This window comes from Ptychodera flava, chromosome 17 (genome assembly GCF_041260155.1).
Source record: "Ptychodera flava strain L36383 chromosome 17, AS_Pfla_20210202, whole genome shotgun sequence".
NCBI lineage: Eukaryota > Metazoa > Hemichordata > Enteropneusta > Ptychoderidae > Ptychodera > Ptychodera flava.
The window spans coordinates 25,121,367-25,139,425 of record NC_091944.1 but is presented as its reverse complement, the minus strand read 5'-3'; the positions used below and the strand labels follow the sequence as shown (position 1 = coordinate 25,139,425).

The 18,059-nt window shown below is 39.7% G+C and overlaps 2 protein-coding genes across 2 annotated transcripts in view; both read right to left on the bottom strand.

Annotated features, from left to right (window-relative positions):
- Positions 1-3,303: 3,303 nt before the first annotated feature.
- On the bottom strand, positions 3,304-9,978 carry LOC139115861 (uncharacterized). The gene is made up of 3 exons (XM_070678263.1): positions 9,039-9,978; positions 5,879-6,137; positions 3,304-4,665 (listed from the first exon to the last, which is right to left on the bottom strand). Exons 1-3 carry the CDS (start codon positions 9,717-9,719, stop codon positions 4,643-4,645), a joined length of 963 nt encoding a protein of 320 aa, XP_070534364.1. The 5' UTR covers positions 9,720-9,978; the 3' UTR covers positions 3,304-4,642.
- A 1,948-nt stretch (positions 9,979-11,926) lies between these two features.
- LOC139115859 (glycine receptor subunit alpha-2-like) overlaps positions 11,927-18,059 on the bottom strand; it is a 49,218-nt gene continuing 43,085 nt past the window's right edge. The window contains exon 9 of the mRNA XM_070678262.1: positions 11,927-15,533. Within this exon, the coding sequence (XP_070534363.1) occupies positions 15,210-15,533 (324 nt within the window). The 3' untranslated portion in view covers positions 11,927-15,209. The remainder of the gene's footprint in view (positions 15,534-18,059) is intronic.

The following is an 18,059-nucleotide window of genomic DNA, read 5'->3' as shown; positions in this document are numbered from 1 at the left end:
GGAACTAGCCTAATAACGTGACCTCTAAAACATGGAACCGCAATCAGTCTGGAAATTTTAAGCAACACGTTAACTCGCCATATTTTCATATGCACCTCCGTGGTCATCGTCAACTGTCGAAAACACCGCCTCCTTCCCTAGATACCAGTAGCATGATGGAAGGAGTATGCTTGTTATATATACAAATTAAAATCTGCGTAGAGAATAGCCACGCGCAATAATGCTGGTCGGCCCGCATCGGGCAACAAGCGAGGCGCACAAAAGGCTTAATAAACACAATTAAACTTGAAACACTGCCATGCAAATTGTGCCAGAGATCAATGTCATTAGGTGCCACAGTTTACACAGACCTACCCTAATTCATGACAGCAACAGGTTATAGCGACGAATACTATCCAGGCGGTCGTTTTCATCTTTTCGACTTGTCGTTCGACTTTTTCCTCCTTTTAGAATGCAGAGCCCGTTGAACAATAATCACTCTGAAGTCTCCTCCGATCAAAAGAAGTGTTATCGGCTATCTTATGGTTACTGTGCGATGGTCGCGGTTTGTTACCTTTGAATATCAACTAAAATTCACACTGGCAGCAGCGCATGCGTTAAATCTGTAAGCGGGTCGCCCTAAAAAAACAATTACCTGACGATGGCTTTCTCATGCATTAATTATTGCCACCGTTTCATTTATCTCATGGACCTAATGAATGATAGAATGCCATTATTCGCTGTATTTTCAAAAGTATATTTGAACGAATCTTCTTTTTTAATTGAACATGGACACTAACAATGTGCAATATACAATCCGCGGCAATCCATCATCAGGTGTTGCTAGCTTCTCATACATCCATCACTCATTAACCATAACATCAACATACCAAGCTATCAACAGCGTGAAAAGAGCTCCAGGTGCTCGTTTTAGAGCGCCTGTTCTTCTCTCTTCCTCGGTCGACCATCCATTCGTGCAGCCATCCGATCGTCCGTACCCTTACGTCTGGATACGTAGTAGCGGCTGACTCGCAGCGTGTTTGCAAGGTTATATCTGATTGGTCGATTGTCACTATTCACAGCCACTTAGGGAGTCTATTTGTATTGTTTTCATTATATTGGTAAGATTCAGCCACCCAATTGGATAACAGCTTCGAAATCGCTGCGAGTCGGATACGTAGTAGACCCTATTTTATGAATGGTAAATCCAATCGTCGGCGTTTCTTCTCCCTAGGGAGAATGTGTACTTCAAAGCGGATACGTTGCGTGCTCTCATATATAGAAATAGTTTGTATGACGCTGCATCGGCAAAAGCGATAGCATTATGTCATAGGAGCTGTATGTGATAGAGTTTCAAGAAAGCCCATCAAACGAACTCATTTGTTTGGTTTTTTTTACTTGAAGACGCCTCAACGTGTAAACGAATAAGTATGACATTTTAAAATGCGTTTTGGTCCGCCGAATTGAACATGCATCGATAAATTATTATAATTCGATGAATGTCGATCGTTGCGATGTAGAAAGTATACACTCCGTGCTCAGTATAACAGACCTTTGCATTAAAGTTGGCAACGCTGTCCTGTTGTTTGATAATTGATCGTAAATATAAATTGATAATTGACCGCAGACTTTCAGTATTTGATGATCTCGGTGTAGCCTTGTTTATTTTCTCTAAAGCCATTATCATGCAAATGATCGCTCCCAATTATTCTAGTGAGGTCATTTACGAATGGTTACGTCACAAACATATTTGTCACATGGCCGAGAACAAATAGATCTATCAAGAACGTAGAATCACAGCAAGGCTTGCGCGGTATAATTTGGTATAATTTGCTGTACGTGAAAGTTCGGAAAAAATTGTCTGTCTTCGCGCTGAAGGCCTTACGGGTGAGCTCATTACAAACACGAACAAAATATTTATGTTGCGTGGCAATTATGAGAGTGACTATTATTTTTACTATTAGCAGATTGTATCTATGTACACGTGTGCTTATCATAGGTTTCCTGGGGACACAGCGATGTTATTACAGTCAGAGTGTGAACATTAAGAAAATTAATACTTTGTTATCGTAGCTCCAAAATAATATGATCTAATTTTAAAATTAAGAACGTATCAGCCATCATACACCACACTGACATATCTGTAATGAGGTGGAAGGGCCATTCGTCCATAATCTCTCTCTCTCTCTCTCTCTCTCTCTCTCTCTCTCTCTCTCTCTCTCTCTCTCTCTCTCTCTCTCTCTCTCTCTCTCTCTCTCTCTCTCTCTCTCTCTCTCTCTCAAATTGAATCGCCGATGGCTATCATTCCAAAGGCATTGTAATTATTATGGAGTTGAACTTGGATTAGTTTCAAATGTGTTAATGTAAAATTGACATCTTCACTTTGAAACGGACATTCTCACTCAGGGAGCAATTTCCTGTTTAGGTTCTACTGTGACAGTGCGCCTCATCACCATTAAGAATTGTCTTCATTAAAGGCAATTAATGACAGCCGGCAAAATATTACTTTTGTCATAAAATACACCGTGACGCTTCGCTTAGTTTAATGTAAATCGCACGTTAATAGCTGTCATTGTTCACAAAACGTCAAACAATGAGCGCCAGGATTAGAAATATCGCTTACCACTTGCATTAGACACAAGCCAGGAAATTAATTGCAATATCTCTTCATGTCTGTGAAACTCCCACGGGACTCCCTGTATGGTACGTTCCTCTATCCATTTTAATGCGCGATTGTTTCCCGAGTCATAAGGCCTTCAATTTCTCTTGGCGGAACATCTGGTGATTTGATCGTACAGTGCTCCATGTAATTCACAGATGTTAATTAAATTTATTTAGTCACTTAGAGCCTTTTTTCCCTGAATTTAAATGAACTTCACTTTAAAATGATCTGAAATTGACGGTCGACGAGGCATTAGTGTTTAAACACTGCGACATACGTTGAAGATTTGTCATTAATTTAAGAATTGGTCAATATGTTTCATCGAGTGAAAAACACCGGTTTGACCGTCGTTTAGACAGTGATGCAATATGTTAGATTAAGCGTACACGTATTGTCAATTCAAAGGCTCTATTGTCTGCCAGAAGAATAGAAAGCAGGCGCTATCGGCCGGCGTCGATTATCGTATAGTGACGGTACATGAAACCCACTTGAGAGTTGAGCTTAAATGCGCCTCAAAAGTGAAAGACTTAAACTTTTGCTCAAAATTTGCTCAAAGAATCTTCCGTCTATTACTCATGCAAATCAAGAATAAAATTCGGAGATCATCTTGCAAATTTCGGTACCAGAGGCGCATTACATGACGCATATAACAGATGACTTCTCAGAGATACTATCAGCCCCAAAAAATATCGAGAGGCATATATTTTTTATTTACATAACTGAAATTACATTCTTATATTTTTTTATTATTTGTAATTTATCCAATACTTAATACCGGCATAGTTGTCTTCTTGATACATGGCGTTCTACACTGCATACCCCGTCATTTTAAGGTAGTATGCGCCTCGAAAGTGAAAGACTTAAACTTTTGCTCAAACTTTCCTTAAGGAATCTTTCAACCATTCTCTTTCAAAATCAAGAATAAAAATAGGGGGTCACCGTGCAAATTTTGGTACTAGAGAAACAAATTACCGAAGATTTACCGATATTTGAAATTCAAAATAGCCGCCATCCCTATGTTAACTCTATGGAGAACAATGAACTTTCGGATTTCTGAAAATCTGAGTAGGTTAAATTTTTTCTTACACGAAAAGCTTTAAAATGAGCCCCAACAAGTGGTAGATCAGAAAAGAATTGTGAAAGTTTGAGCGTCCGAATATCTGTCCCCGGGGCGCATTCTACCTTCAGCCTTGAACTTCAAATATTGCGTTAATAATATTCTACGTACACCATGCTGTGACATGCGCTCCGTCCAGTGCACGTTATTGTGCCTCTGCGATCTCTAATGTTGTGTGATCAACGAGTGAATATAGTTGCATGGTCCTAAACGCGAAAAATCGTTTCATTCAAATGCCGTATCCACTATAATTATGGCGGTTAACTGGCTTTGTAAACGTGGGCGACACAAACGACTACAAGATGCGAATTATGGAGACACCTTCTCTTATATCCCGTCCATAGTTCAAAAAATATGATAAAGTCAATATTTGATGCTATTTCTTAATTTAATGTAGTGATTTACAGTGCTTGATGAGTTTGAAGTATACCTGTATATTTGTCTTTTTTCCGAATATAAATTTTTAAACCATTTCAATTCTGTGATCAATAATAGGACACCTTGAATGTCATCAGGAAAATCCGCGATGACGCAGCAATTAAATGTCAATTCTGTTTAATAGTATACGTACATCCCATATATTTGCTGTTCCGTGTAAATATTTTGAATTTCTGTCACAAAAGTGACTTTCTAGATCACACATGATTGTAAGACACAGTGTGTCGATTCTACGGCAAGTAAAACGTAAGCATAGAGAAATATTTTAGGCAGGTTCACATTTAATCTCATGCGCTGACCCACATTTAAGTGTTATTTACATATATTAACAAGGAGATACGGACGAAGTTAGTGAAAGACACTGATTGCATCGACATCATCTCGAGTAGACCGACGGACAGAAGTCTGAGAACAACGGCCATTATCTGTGCAACCCTGGAGAGCGGTCACATCACCACAGTCTTCTTGTCTGTGAAGCAAAGTAATATCAGTCAAGAATTTCAAGTATTAAAATGATAAAATATAGACCGAACGCAAAGGCGGATTCTTGTTCACGTAAACACGTGAAAATACCTTCGGTAATCTGCTAAACATTGTGAGAATGAAAGTAGAGGATGAAATCTAAAGTCGGCGGTATCGAGACACATGCAAATAATTTCCCCTGTGAAACTGTATTGTTTTGTCGAGCGCTAAAAGCCGGGAAAGTGTCTTGTGGTAGACTACATTTACTAAACATCTAACTTAACATACTTTAAAGGGCAAAAACATACATCTAGCGTATATTTCAAAAACCGTTATCAGTGAAGCTTTTCATGACGACGTATGTACTATTCTAAGTTATCTTGAATAGGCTCACATTTCGAAGGGGAATTAATACAAAGTAAAATATGTTTACAAGTGGCTGCTCAGTAGTGATCTCATTCTGATCCCCACTCCCACTCCGGGAAAAGATTTCCACATGTCCTTCTGTATAAGTGTCCCACTACACTCTACAGCTCAAAACTATCTCTCCAATAAATTTTTACTCTCTCAATCGTCATCTCCAGGTATAAACAGATGAATTCTACTCCTTTCGCCTGCCCACTGTTTTATACAAAAGTTGTCCTCTTGGGAAAAAATGACCCCGGGTCCGCACGTGATATAGCCCTTCACTTACACTGAAAGATCCGTCGCTCGACGGCGCTCTCTACACTGAGATAGCAGAGAGCGCCCTTGAGTGACTGATCATTCAGTCTAACCTTTACCCGCCACTGATAAAAGAATCTGTCCTCAGGCGAAGGGGATACTACCATAGAAATGGTGTGCGCGGGTACGTGCCGCCCGAATGGGTCACATTTTCACAAAAAAATCATTAAACATTGGTCGATTTTTCATCCTAAAAACCCTAAGCATGGGTCAATAACAAATGTTGAAGGAAATATCCCACGCTTTAGGAAAACCTTCACATGCAAAAGGATAAAGATGAAAACTCCGCCAAATTTGTCAGGAAATCCTCAACAATTGGTCATATTTTTGGACTATACATGGGTATATATTTTCGACTTAGGGGGAGGGTACACTCCCGTATGAAAATATCAGGAGTACCCCTTCCAGGTAATCAGATAAAATATGTTTCCGAGTCGACCCTGCTATCTAGGTTCATAATCAAGTGTATTCGATCTTATCGGATAATCCTTACTTACCAAGTGAGTAGTACATAAAACCGAAGATTATAGCGAGCATTACGAGGACACTCATCACACCAATCGCCCAAGCAGCCCTTGTTGACGCCTTCTGCCTAGCCGCCCATGGTTTGAGTTTGGCAGTCTTGTACTCGCCGGAGTCGAACCTCTGCCCGCTGTGAAGAACGCCTCCTAGGGGGAGTAATTCCCGATGCTCTCGTTTTTGAGGGCCGGGTTTGCCGTGGTCTATCATGCTCTGATAGGTTGGCTTTACGAAGCGCTGAATTAAATAAAAGAAAAGTGGAAAATAAGATTGTTTAACGATTGTGATTGATGAATCAAATAAACGTTCATTACTCGTGTGCGGTCATAATACCGTAAGGTAGAATGCGCCTCGGGGACAGATATTTCAACTCTCACATTTTAACAATTCTTTCCCGATACCGTCACGTGTGCGAGGGCTCATTTAAAGCTCTTGGAGTAAAAAAAAATGTTCGTCTTAATTAGTGTTTTCGAGAAAAAAAAATTAATTTTCTCTCTCGGGGAGACATTTGAGTTTCAAATCTTAGTTACGTAAATTGTTCTCTAGTACCAATTCTGCACCTTGACCCCTGATTTTCATTCTTGAAAATGAAAGTTTGAGCAAATGTTTATATTTTTTCTCTTTTGAGGCGCATAATATCTTAATGTAGAATTCGCGCCGGAGATAGATATTCGGACTATCAAACTTTTGCGATATTTTGTAGGTCTATCGCTTGTGGAGGCTCATTTTGAAGCTTATGGAGTTAATAAAGTTTTTACCGGCTCAGCTTTGTGAAAATCGGGAATTTTATTTCCCCCAAATACAGACAAAACAGGGAGGGCGGTCATTTCCAATTCATGATAACGGTAGAAATTGGATAATTTGTTTCGGTAGTACCACAATTTGCACTGTGATCCCGGGTTTCTATTGTTTATTTTTAAGAGGAGGCGCTGAAAGATTCCTTGGAGAAAGTTTGAGCTAACCTTGAAGTTTGAGTCCTTCATTTTCAAGGCGTGAACTACCTTAAAGGGAAACAGTCATCGGAATTACGCCTGTGCGAGTTTCTTTTTTACAGACAATGTATTTGGTGCACGATATCATCTGGATGCACCTCATCATCATAGCTGCAACATTTAAATTATACGATTTAGATTATGACAGACATGTTTTAACTTTTATCAATCACCATTGTGTCTTGGATACAGCGTTTATATTGGTCGTGTGGGTCCCATACGACCTTTGACCTTTGATACGACTGTATCCCTTTAACTCATGTGTGTATCAAATTACATTAAAATACGCAATCTGTCAACTGTGCAATAAAAATCTCAAGGATGTGCAGCTATCATTGTCGGTTTACTGAAAAAGTAACTCAGACTGGCGGAATCTTCAAACTCAATCTCACAGGAGGTCATTTTGCTACATGCCTGTAATCGAACAAATCTGAGAAAACAATTAAATTTTTACAAACGTCACTTTTGGAAGAACCCGATGTTCTGCAACCTTAATCTTTTGAACTTTGACAAACGCCCCTCGGTACTATTGTAGCCCTTAATGAAAACTTCAGCGACCCTGCCATTCGAGAGAACCGTCGTTGTGGACTGGATCAGTGCGCATGCTCAGAGCGCTTCAAGGAGGAAATGAAATTGCCGCGTTGTTCGATAAATCATCTCAGTGAGTGGCTACTGACAACAAAACACTACAGATGACAAGTTACAATACACGTACAAGTACGCGTTGGTCAGCTAGCTTCTGTAACGTTGGGTCTTCGGCTTTCTAAAGATTATATTCCACTCTGACTCTTTTGCAACTTGATATATAACATTTTGTCTTCCGACTCATATCGATCCGGAAAGCGATACGTGCCAAACTACTTAAATTTCCTGATTCAAACATCTTAGATCTTTAAAACAAATGAAAAGTCTGTTGGCGCTGTTTTAAGGAAAACGACTTTACCATTGATCGTGGCACATCTTGTTAATTCGGTAAACTTATTTGCCGATGGCTTTTTTATGTCATTCCAGAAACAATTTCGACGCTGGATTGCGGGCGCTTATCATTAAGTTGCTTGTCATCGGCAGCCTACAAGAATAACAAGCATTACGCTGGTCAGTTTGCAAGCTTCATTGAATTTGAGCCCTAGATTTGGAACCTTATGGTACATGACTCAAGCGCTATTGTTAGTTTTTCCAATTTACTCATGTTGCATGCAAAGCGAGCTGATGAATGGGCGTCGTTATTTCTTTGCCATGCATGTCGGGGCCATCAATGCGAGCATGGGGTTAAAGTTCACTTTAGAGCAAGCTATAGAACGTGAAACTATTTAGTGAGTGCACTACTTGAAAATTAAGAGTACATGCGGTGACCACCGACTCTTCAAACAATAGTCTGGCTCTCCAAACAATAGTTCAACTGTTTTTGTGGGCCCGCACCTCCAATAAATGTTTCGGTTACGCATGTGGGTTTATTTATAATTACTTGCTTGACTCATTTTTTTTAACTATAATGATGTACAAAATTACAGGTAATTGTTCACAAAAAGAGTACAATAGCGAGTTTGACCTCCTCAGCAAAACATTACGAAACTTCTAATGGGCATTGTTGGCGTGGGTTTTGTTTAGAATATAACAACACTCACGCAACTTACTACGTAAACGTGGTACAACTTAACGTAAAATAAAGTGGGAAAAAAATGCCGAAAAAGGTCACAGCAAATCTACAGTACATCTGACATATTGATGAGTTTTACCACTTGACTGTACAAGTAATGCAATTCCGTCGTCAGCAGTCGAATGGAAGTTTTAGCTTAGCTTATGTCAACTCTTAGTTACAAGTGTTACATGGAGTAATCACGACAAGGCTCTTTTCACCCATTTTATACTACGCCCACAGGACGTACATGCACTGACGACGTTGGCGGCCATTTTGAACAGGACTTACATTTTATACCATGACGTCAACGAGAGGCAATATATGATATATCCTCTTATAGAGGGAGATAGAGTACATTATGTTTTTCATTCAAATTCGACCTTATTTCTTTAGTTTGGAAATGTGAAATTTGAAGTTTAACGGAACAAAATGACGCGCTAACGTTAAAGTGTTACCTGAGAAAATGACGTTGCTTTGCCTTGGAAAAAAACAAACTCGACGCCTCACCTTCACTTTTCCTGGTTCATGCATGGGCTCGTATCGCAACCCAGGTCGAGCGTCCTGTGGTAAATCACTTATGTCAACTCCCCTGACTACCTGTCCACCGAAATCAGCTTTTTCCACTTTTTGGTGTCCTGCTTCAGGTTTAGCCCCACCATCGTGATCATCAGAATAGCCTGTCGGTACCGTTACAGCGGCAGTTTCATCCGACGGCATCGCGGCGATCTCTGCCTCCGAGGGTGGGGCTGGAAATTCTTCCTCGCTCATGTCTGGTTCGTTTTCTTTGTCGCTGTTACCGATGTTTTCCAGCATGTTAATCACCGTTCGTTCAAGGTCACTGTCGTCCTTGTCCTCGCTGCTACTGACATCGACCTCCCCTGAGCTTGGTCGGTGGCCGTCGTCTTCCTGCTCCTCGGTCAGGTCCATGGTCATTTCGATCGTAGAATGTGGTCTCTGCGCTTCAGTCGAATCGGATCGACTATCTGAAGGCGTGTCATCGTTTCCCACCGACGGAGGCTCATCTCCTGGGGAGGACGTTCCTCCGTCTTCTCCCGCCGACGTGGTTTCACCTTCAACGTCATGAAACGTGACCGACTTCCCTTGTCGGTCATTTTCGTTCGTGCTGCCGTCTGCCGTCGGTTCGATGGCCTGGCCGTGGCCCACCAGAGCGTCAGCGCTGTCAGCCATTTCACGTTTCAGCCGGTCAAAAAAACAAGCAGGTTCTCACAAATTACCGTAATCTTTCTGGTCATGTGCGTTTGAATATCAAGGTGATAGATGTCCTAGAAATTCAAACGCGAGTAGTTTTTTGCAAGTCTGAGAACTCACTGTCGTAATGTGTTCTTTATAAGAGTAGCTGTTTCCTTATGACACGCTCAATGAGTGTGTCATTTGTTTGTAACTTAGAAACTTGCATTCTTCTCTGACACTCGATCGTGTAAAGTGTGCAGCTTTGCCCTTTTTTCGCCAGGGGTCACCCAGGTAAGTCTCTCTAGGGTTTGTATGTCCTCGATTCGTTATGTTAGGTTGCCTACGCGCGTTCGCATACGGTTAGTTGTAATAGTCTATTATTGTTCCAAGCGCCAACAAATGCCTCTCAGCTTTATGTATGTATGTATGTATGTATGTATGTATGTATGTATGTATGTATGTATGTATGTATGCATGTATGCATGCATGCATGCATGCATGCATGTATGTATGTATGTATGTATGTATGTATGTATGTATGTATGTATGTATGTATGTATGTATGTATGTATGTATGTATGTATGCGCTTTTTTATACACAGTAAGATAAATTACATTATTTACAATTGTCTGTCAGTTTATGCCCTTGGCTATTTGTCTGCCTGTAAACAGACAAGGAGAACTTGTCTGTGGCCTGTGTCTCTCTGTAAAGTTCAAGGCTCCGTCGCCCTTCATTTTCGAATTGCGCTCTAGCCGTCAATCAATCAATCAATCAATCAGAAACATTTGTATAGCGCCAGTACAGTGTCACACTCAAAGGCGCTTGCGCTCAATGGCCCACACTATATGCTCTTTCAAAAAGATGAGCCTTGAGTCTTTTCTTGAAGATGCCCAGACTTGGAACTTGGCGAATGACTAATGGCGGAGAGTTCCAGAGTTTGGGTGCAGCATGAGAGAATGCTCGGCCACCATATGATGATCGTTTGAAATTCGCGGTGCATAATAGGCTCTTAGTTGCCATTTTGTTTATAATCCAGCTGCGTCGGGACATACATATTCCTGCAGCCACTCTACTTGTATGCACCCTCTAACAAGCGCCCACCTGATCTATTTAATAAAGATAGGCTTTTATAATTGTCGGAGAAATAAATATACAGGTATAATCTTAAGTGATAGGAGCATGTCATGTGCTTGCAAGAGATGGCAGCGTATTTTATGTAAATTTAGAGAAATATTCTCAAGTTCATAAACTGTCGTATACCTCAAATATAAAGCGCTCGAGTGGTGAACAAGAGAACAAAACAGCCTGAGCAGGGTCATCGACCTTTTATTTCCTATCTTGCGCCTATGTGCTCGCATCTAGTGCGATGAAGAACTTTTCTGCTTCAAGTAATCATATCGCTGATTTTTTTCAGTATAATTTAATTTCATACATGGCCGTCCTTTGCTGGAGACAGTACGCAAAGCAAGGCTATTAGATGCACGTCACTGCAAGCGACAAGACAACACCGTACGTTTTTAGTACAGTGCTGATGATAATTTGGTGCCTAGATCCAGTACGATACTGTACAGTATGATGCATGTACCGCCAAAGCCCGCATCGAGTACAGTATCAAATGTATTCTGTAGTAGGTATTGTACCATACACTATGGACAAGAAATGTGTGACAGTCATTCTCATTGCTAGCAAGCGGAAAATTCTTCTCCTCACAAAACTGTGTGATGGGAACTGTTTGAATGCCTGGTTCTCTCCTGTGACATCGGAAATTCGGACTGTTGACTCTTGACACTTGTACTATGGAACCCACTGAAATTCTAACTGGTGGGACTCAGTCTTAAGTGTCACCCACTGTGGCCAGTGAGAACGTCAAGTCTCACCGTCGAACAGAGAGCTGGCATGCATTGCTCACTATATGTCCGTGAGAACCATAATTATGAATTTATGAAGTTAAACACGATTGTAACTAATTTGGGATGATTGGATCTTCATATTTTCAAATTTCTCAATAATGTTAGGTGCCTTATAGCTGAATGTTGCAATATTACAAATTACTCATACAAACAAGTGTTTAACTTAAAAAGAAAAGCAGATGAGCCTACATTTGTAGATTAAACAGACATTACTTCACCATCCAAGTATCCCGGATTAATTCCTATCGTGTTATTACCACATAAGAAAAGATGGCCTAATAGAACGTTTGCAATTTGTTTTTTAAAAAAGGAAACTTTATTTGCTCAAACTCAAGCCACATTGGACAAGGTCAGATCCTGAAAAGAGATCAGAATTACTCCTAACAAGATAATTTTTCGATGATGCACTTGTCATGGATTCTCGCTGTACGAATCAAACTGAGTGAAATAATCACTCCTCGTACTGTTCATAGGAAGTTACATTGACTTAAAGGTAATGAAATCCCCCCAACAATTCTCTTGATTTAGCATAGTAATATAAATAGAAATATATACATGCGTAGTGAGACATATCTATGCATTAATTTTACTGATTCAATCTACAGCCTGATTTCTACTACTTGCCATACTATGTACATGTAATATATTACAGTAGTCTCGTGATATCTGAACAAGTTCATGTGGAACATAAACTACGTCACAAATGTTGAATGGCTTTCCTAATATATGCTATTTGCTAAATGAGCTAATTTTAAATAATCTCATTTCGTACTCTTAAAAAATTAAAGACATTACCATTCCCTGTAATGTTCGTACACATGTAATGTTCGTACACATGTACCAAAATGCATAAGACTTGTTAAGGAAGAGAGAGAGAGAGAGAGAGAGAGAGAGAGAGAGAGAGAGAGAGAGAGAGAGAGAGAGAGAGAGAGAGAGAGAGAGAGAGAGAGAGACAGAGAGAGAGACAGACAGACAGACACAGACAGACAGACAGACAGACAGGGACAGAGTCAGACAGAGAGAGCCAAAATACAAACATAAGAGACATAGACAGAGAGACAGGCTAACAGAGGCAGAAACAGAGAGACAAACAGAAACAAGCGGAGCCAGCGACAAACATACAGAGATCTTAAACATACATAGACAGGGACACAGAGACAAAGAAGTGTACGAAGAGAAGATAATAAAGTGATAGACATGTGAAGAAGCAAACATGTAACAACACTGAACAAGAAGACGAACAGACACAGTCAATAATTCATAAACTATACAGATACATTATTAGAACAACAGAAAGATAAAAGGGTTATAGACACAGGCATGCGGTAACATTTATGCAAAATCTCTTATGTCGAAATGCAACGTAGAAGACAAAGCGATTAAATTTATTTAAATACTGATGTCTGCCCTCGTTATTGGCAACGGACATTGCACCCGGTAAACCCAGTGTGCAATTTTTAACTTACAGACGATGAGTCATACTTTGATGACTGAATCAGTGGACAATTAAAGCAAAACATTCTTGCCATCGTCTGGTGACAAGATGGAGATTTCTTGGTTTAAACGGGGCAAAGTGGTACTTAGCTTGTCATGTGAATGTACTCATTTGTAAACAGTGAATATTGCTTTAAATGTGGTTTGTGAAGAGTAGCTTACCTATCCTCGTACAGTTGATGCTTTACCCAATATTGGTGAGATATTTTTCATACTTAAGTTCTAGTTCTACTTAACGCTTAATACAGTTCCAAATATCACTTAAAAGCTAATACAAAGTTTATGTAAATATCGCCTTTTTTCAAAGATATAAAGGAAACCGTGAAAAAAGACGTCTCGCAGATTTTCTTGTAAAATTCTGGTTCTAAAACCTACAAATACAATGTTATGCGTGACATCGATATCTTATTTGAATCGTTGCTAGCATTTGCAACGCCATTGAGGAACAACCGCGCGCACTCTGCATGGAATATCCCATGATTCATTATGATGTGTATCCTCGGAGGTTCCTCACTGATGTCTGGAAAGTCTCCCATGTGCAGAGAAACTTGTAGACAAGTAATAAAAATTTGCAAACCGTACTTTTGAGGACATGACTGTGCTTAATGTCAAGTTTGAATGATTTGAAAAATAATACTTGATTTAGAGAGGAGATATCAATTTTGTGAAATTGTCAAACAATTTTAGAGCCAGTGATACACAATAACTTCATGGAAAATAAGGAGTCTTTTCGCACCTGTTTTGTCAAACAAAAGGATATTGATTTCTTTCAAATAGATCTACAAAAGAAATTTGCATGTTAACTTTTGCACTGAAAGTGACCACCTAAGTTGGTCATTACAAACTTTCCAAAAGTGTGTTATTTGTAGTCCCTGTAAACCATCAATTTTGTGGCCGTTTAATGGTGATGTTGCAATTTCTACTAAAAAATCGGACCGTACTTTTATTAGATATTATCAAATGTTCATTGTAATGACAAATGTTACTCTCAATATGCAGAACTGGAAAAGTTATAATTACATGAACCTTCGAGTGTACACATCATACAGACTTGTTGGTAATTTACTGTATTGTTAACCGTTGGCAATTAATCTGACACTGACCTTGAGATACGTGTAGCTAGGAATTTGGAGATCTGGCAGACTATCTGATCCGCACAAAATCTCTCCCAATGACAACATTTCAACGTGTACTACACTTAAGCTCGCCACTTTCAACCATATACCGATCAGTACGTGTTTTGCGCGTCAACTGTGCTGTCACGCGTGCTTGTCCCCGAAACCTGTTGCTATACAATTAATGTCGGGCTCGGCAACGAGATAGTCGACCGCCCTCACACATACATGTAAAGTTTGCGCACAGCTACGGGTTGCTTCCAGAGTGAAACATATTTACGATATTCTAATTATAGATTTTATGATGCAATTTTTAAAATCACCGTTCACAAAACATAAAAAATATTACGATTTAGTAACGCATAGCACATACATATCATAATATTATCATTATATTGTGTTAAACTGATTTTGATAACGTCAGAAAATGGTTTGTGAGAGATCTACTTATTTTTGTATATTGGAATAGTTTTCGAATAGAACGATGGAAAAGATATCAATGTCCTACCAACAGGCTATAAAATGAAGTTGGTGTAGTTATTCGCAATTTTAATGGTACATGCGATTCGTGTTTATTCCTGTTCCTGTACATGTTATGACAGAAAGATTGATGAGTTCGGCCTACATTTTTCCAGGGTACCCTTTTTCACATTTGTTATGATCATTTTAATAAAAGCGTGACCATTGCAGTTAGATGAGGATGTGCACAGAGTTTCGAAAAAGTGGTTTGTGATTTATATCAGTGACAGAAAAGGCGTGGTTCATTGTATATAAAATTGGTGTTTTAGAAAACGCTTTTTTCTAAACATTTGGTTAAAAGTAGGATAAATAGTAAACTTGCTCGGAATTATGTGATATGGGTGACATGATATAATCAAACGGCAATGTTATTTAGAGCACGGCGTCTGACTTTGGTGATGTATGCCCTTTCGGGGCTGATGCTGTGTACCAAGTAATTTAGTCGAACTCATACCCAGTCCTTTGTCGCCGACTCCATGTTGATAAAGGTCGCCCAGTAATAAATGTTGAAAGATAGAAACACCAAGAAAAACAGAGGTCGACAGAACTGATCGACAGTTAATCCGAGTCTCCTGTAGTCACTGACGGTAAATTTGAGCGACTGGTCCTCTTTCCTAATCAGGCGTTTCCTGTCCGTTTTCGCCCGGGGTTTTGGCGTGACTGGCACCGCGGTCTCCTTTGGCATCCATAGGTTTTCCCTTGACAAATACAATGAAGCCCTGTCTGATTTGTCCAGGGAGGAGGAAATATTCCACGCCGAACCCCTGGGTACCTTTATTATAGTTGCAGAAAAAAACGAGAGAAAGCACATGTGAGCTTTGTGGTGTACACAGAGGTTAACTGAGGTCTAAATTTTTCAAGTCACATTCCGCGTGAGGCTGATTTTCAGATCCAAGTTTTAACGAATCCTTGGATAGTGTACAGCGCATCGTAGTACTTGCGGTTTATCAACATGTGGCGTGAAATATCGTCAACGGGTGCTAACAGTATACGACTCTCTTTCTCGGTTAAGGTTTAACTTTTTGCCTCGGAGCAAGTCTTGACCTTGGAGCTCGCTTTCACGGAAACATGATAATCACAAGGCTGTAACGCATTTTGTTCAATAAAGTGGAACTAAAGAAAAAATAATTACAATTTTCAGGTACGTATGCTCAGAAAGCGATAAAATTTATGAGAAGAAAAGTCTCGGCGATAATCAATTAAGCGAACTATCTGTTGACTCGAGATTAAGCCTACATGAAGAGTATTATTATACATATAGGTGCGTCAAGGACGTTAGGGTATTGTTGCAGACGACAACGTGAAAATGACAATTAAAAAAAACATTTTGACACACCAGTCAAGGCAATGCACAGTTCCAATGTGAGAGCTTTCCCAGCTTCCACAGGAAACACGAATACATTATCTTTCACAGGTACAAGTTTACCAATCAGGGATCACCGCCCTGCAGACGTTTGAATCAGTGTTACATATGATCGACCCATTTATTGATATATGTAAAATTAAAATGGCTACTGTTGTCTGTGTTATCTTTATATATGGGTCCCTGAATAGATTGATTTTTACATTAACACAAAAAACTCGGCAGCGAAATCACTTTCTCTGCAGGTTCCTATTCAAATTAAGTCCACACATTTTAAGCTTTACACAATTTCTAAAATGTGATGAATGGTGCCTTCCGTCGTGAACGGAAATTGGGACATGTTAAGAAAATTCTTTGTTTGCCATCCTTGGGATTTCTGAAAAAAACCTACAAGCCTGTCAGGGAAAAGAACAAACACAGACAAAAAGTGTATCAACATAAGGTCATTATTTCGAAATAATGTTTTTTTATTTTTGGTAGTGTTAACATTGTGTTAAATTTTAATTTTCTCTGAAAACCTACCAGCATGCGGACGGCAAACAAAGAATTTTATTGAAAGCGCGGCCTTAGCTGATGATGTTGATAATTTGTTTTCATTACGGAATCCACTGTCAAACACTTTTCCTGGTTGTCCCCCGCAATTTTGGTTAAAATTACAGAGTGTTTAGCTTGCAAACGGGGCGTATCATGCAAAATATCAGTGTCGGGGCCGGCAAAAGAATTCAGTACAAATATCATAGGACGTTGCACACATCCAGGCGAGCTGATCTATACGCAGTTTGACACGGTGTTAGGGAGTACGACGCGAAAGGGTATTTTACTGTCACTGGGCTACAAATTAAAATTACAAGGACTCTCGATGATATAACTTAAGTGCTGGCATCGAAACTCACATCATCAGATTCAAAATCTTTGGCCTGTATGTCCATTAACATGTTTATTACATCCCACTTATCATCGATCGTGATTGGCTGAAACTCACCGACATGATACGGAAGAAAATATGTAATATCATTGACAATTAGATATTCGTCCCTCTTGCATTTCTTCGGTCAGCTTAGAAAATACTAGTGACGTCATGACCGTGTCAACAATGACGAGTAGACACGGTCTGACCTCATTACGTCACAAGTGAAGCCGAACGGAAAAAAAAAGAATTTTAGGGAATAACATAATAATCACACGCACAAGACAAAAATTCGTTACTTCTTTGCAAAACAAAAGGAGGTTTATCTACGATTCTGTGCTACGTTTGGAATAATATCCATACGCCGTGGGCAAGTTGTCAGTCGTTTCAAGTCGTCAACACGTCGCTCGCCTTGGTGTACGCGGCAAATGCCAGACGACACGCATCTTCCGCGAAGCTATGCAGATAGCATCGGCCTAGAAATTTACCTGAGACCAAGCTGCGCTATTTTTCGAGAACAAAAGACGACATTAGAATACTCTCGTGCGTCGAAAGTTTAAAGCCGGTGGGATACACGACTACGAACCACCATAGTGGTGGGGAAAAAAATACTATGGCTCAAAATTCAACAAGTTGATGTATTTTGCCGAACTCTAACAATTAAGCTTATTACTGATGTTTGCGAAATGTTCACGTCAGAGACAAATTTTGATTGTGGGAGAAATACGGGCCGCCATGTTGCTTATCTGTATACTGACCGAAGATCGACAAAAAAGTTCCGACGCACCAAATTTAATGACATATACAAGCTAGTTGTCCTAACGTAGACTGACCAAAGGATAAACCTCGTATTTCTTTTCAAGAGACGACAAACTTAGCTTGTGCATGTGACAATACTTCGTAGATTTAGCGTAGTGGCGTGGAAGTTGCCCTTTATCATGTAGTCGATCGGACATATTGAAGATTACAGTTTATATACAGTAACTCTGGCTACACTCCACATCATAAAGCTTTGGACGTCGACAAAG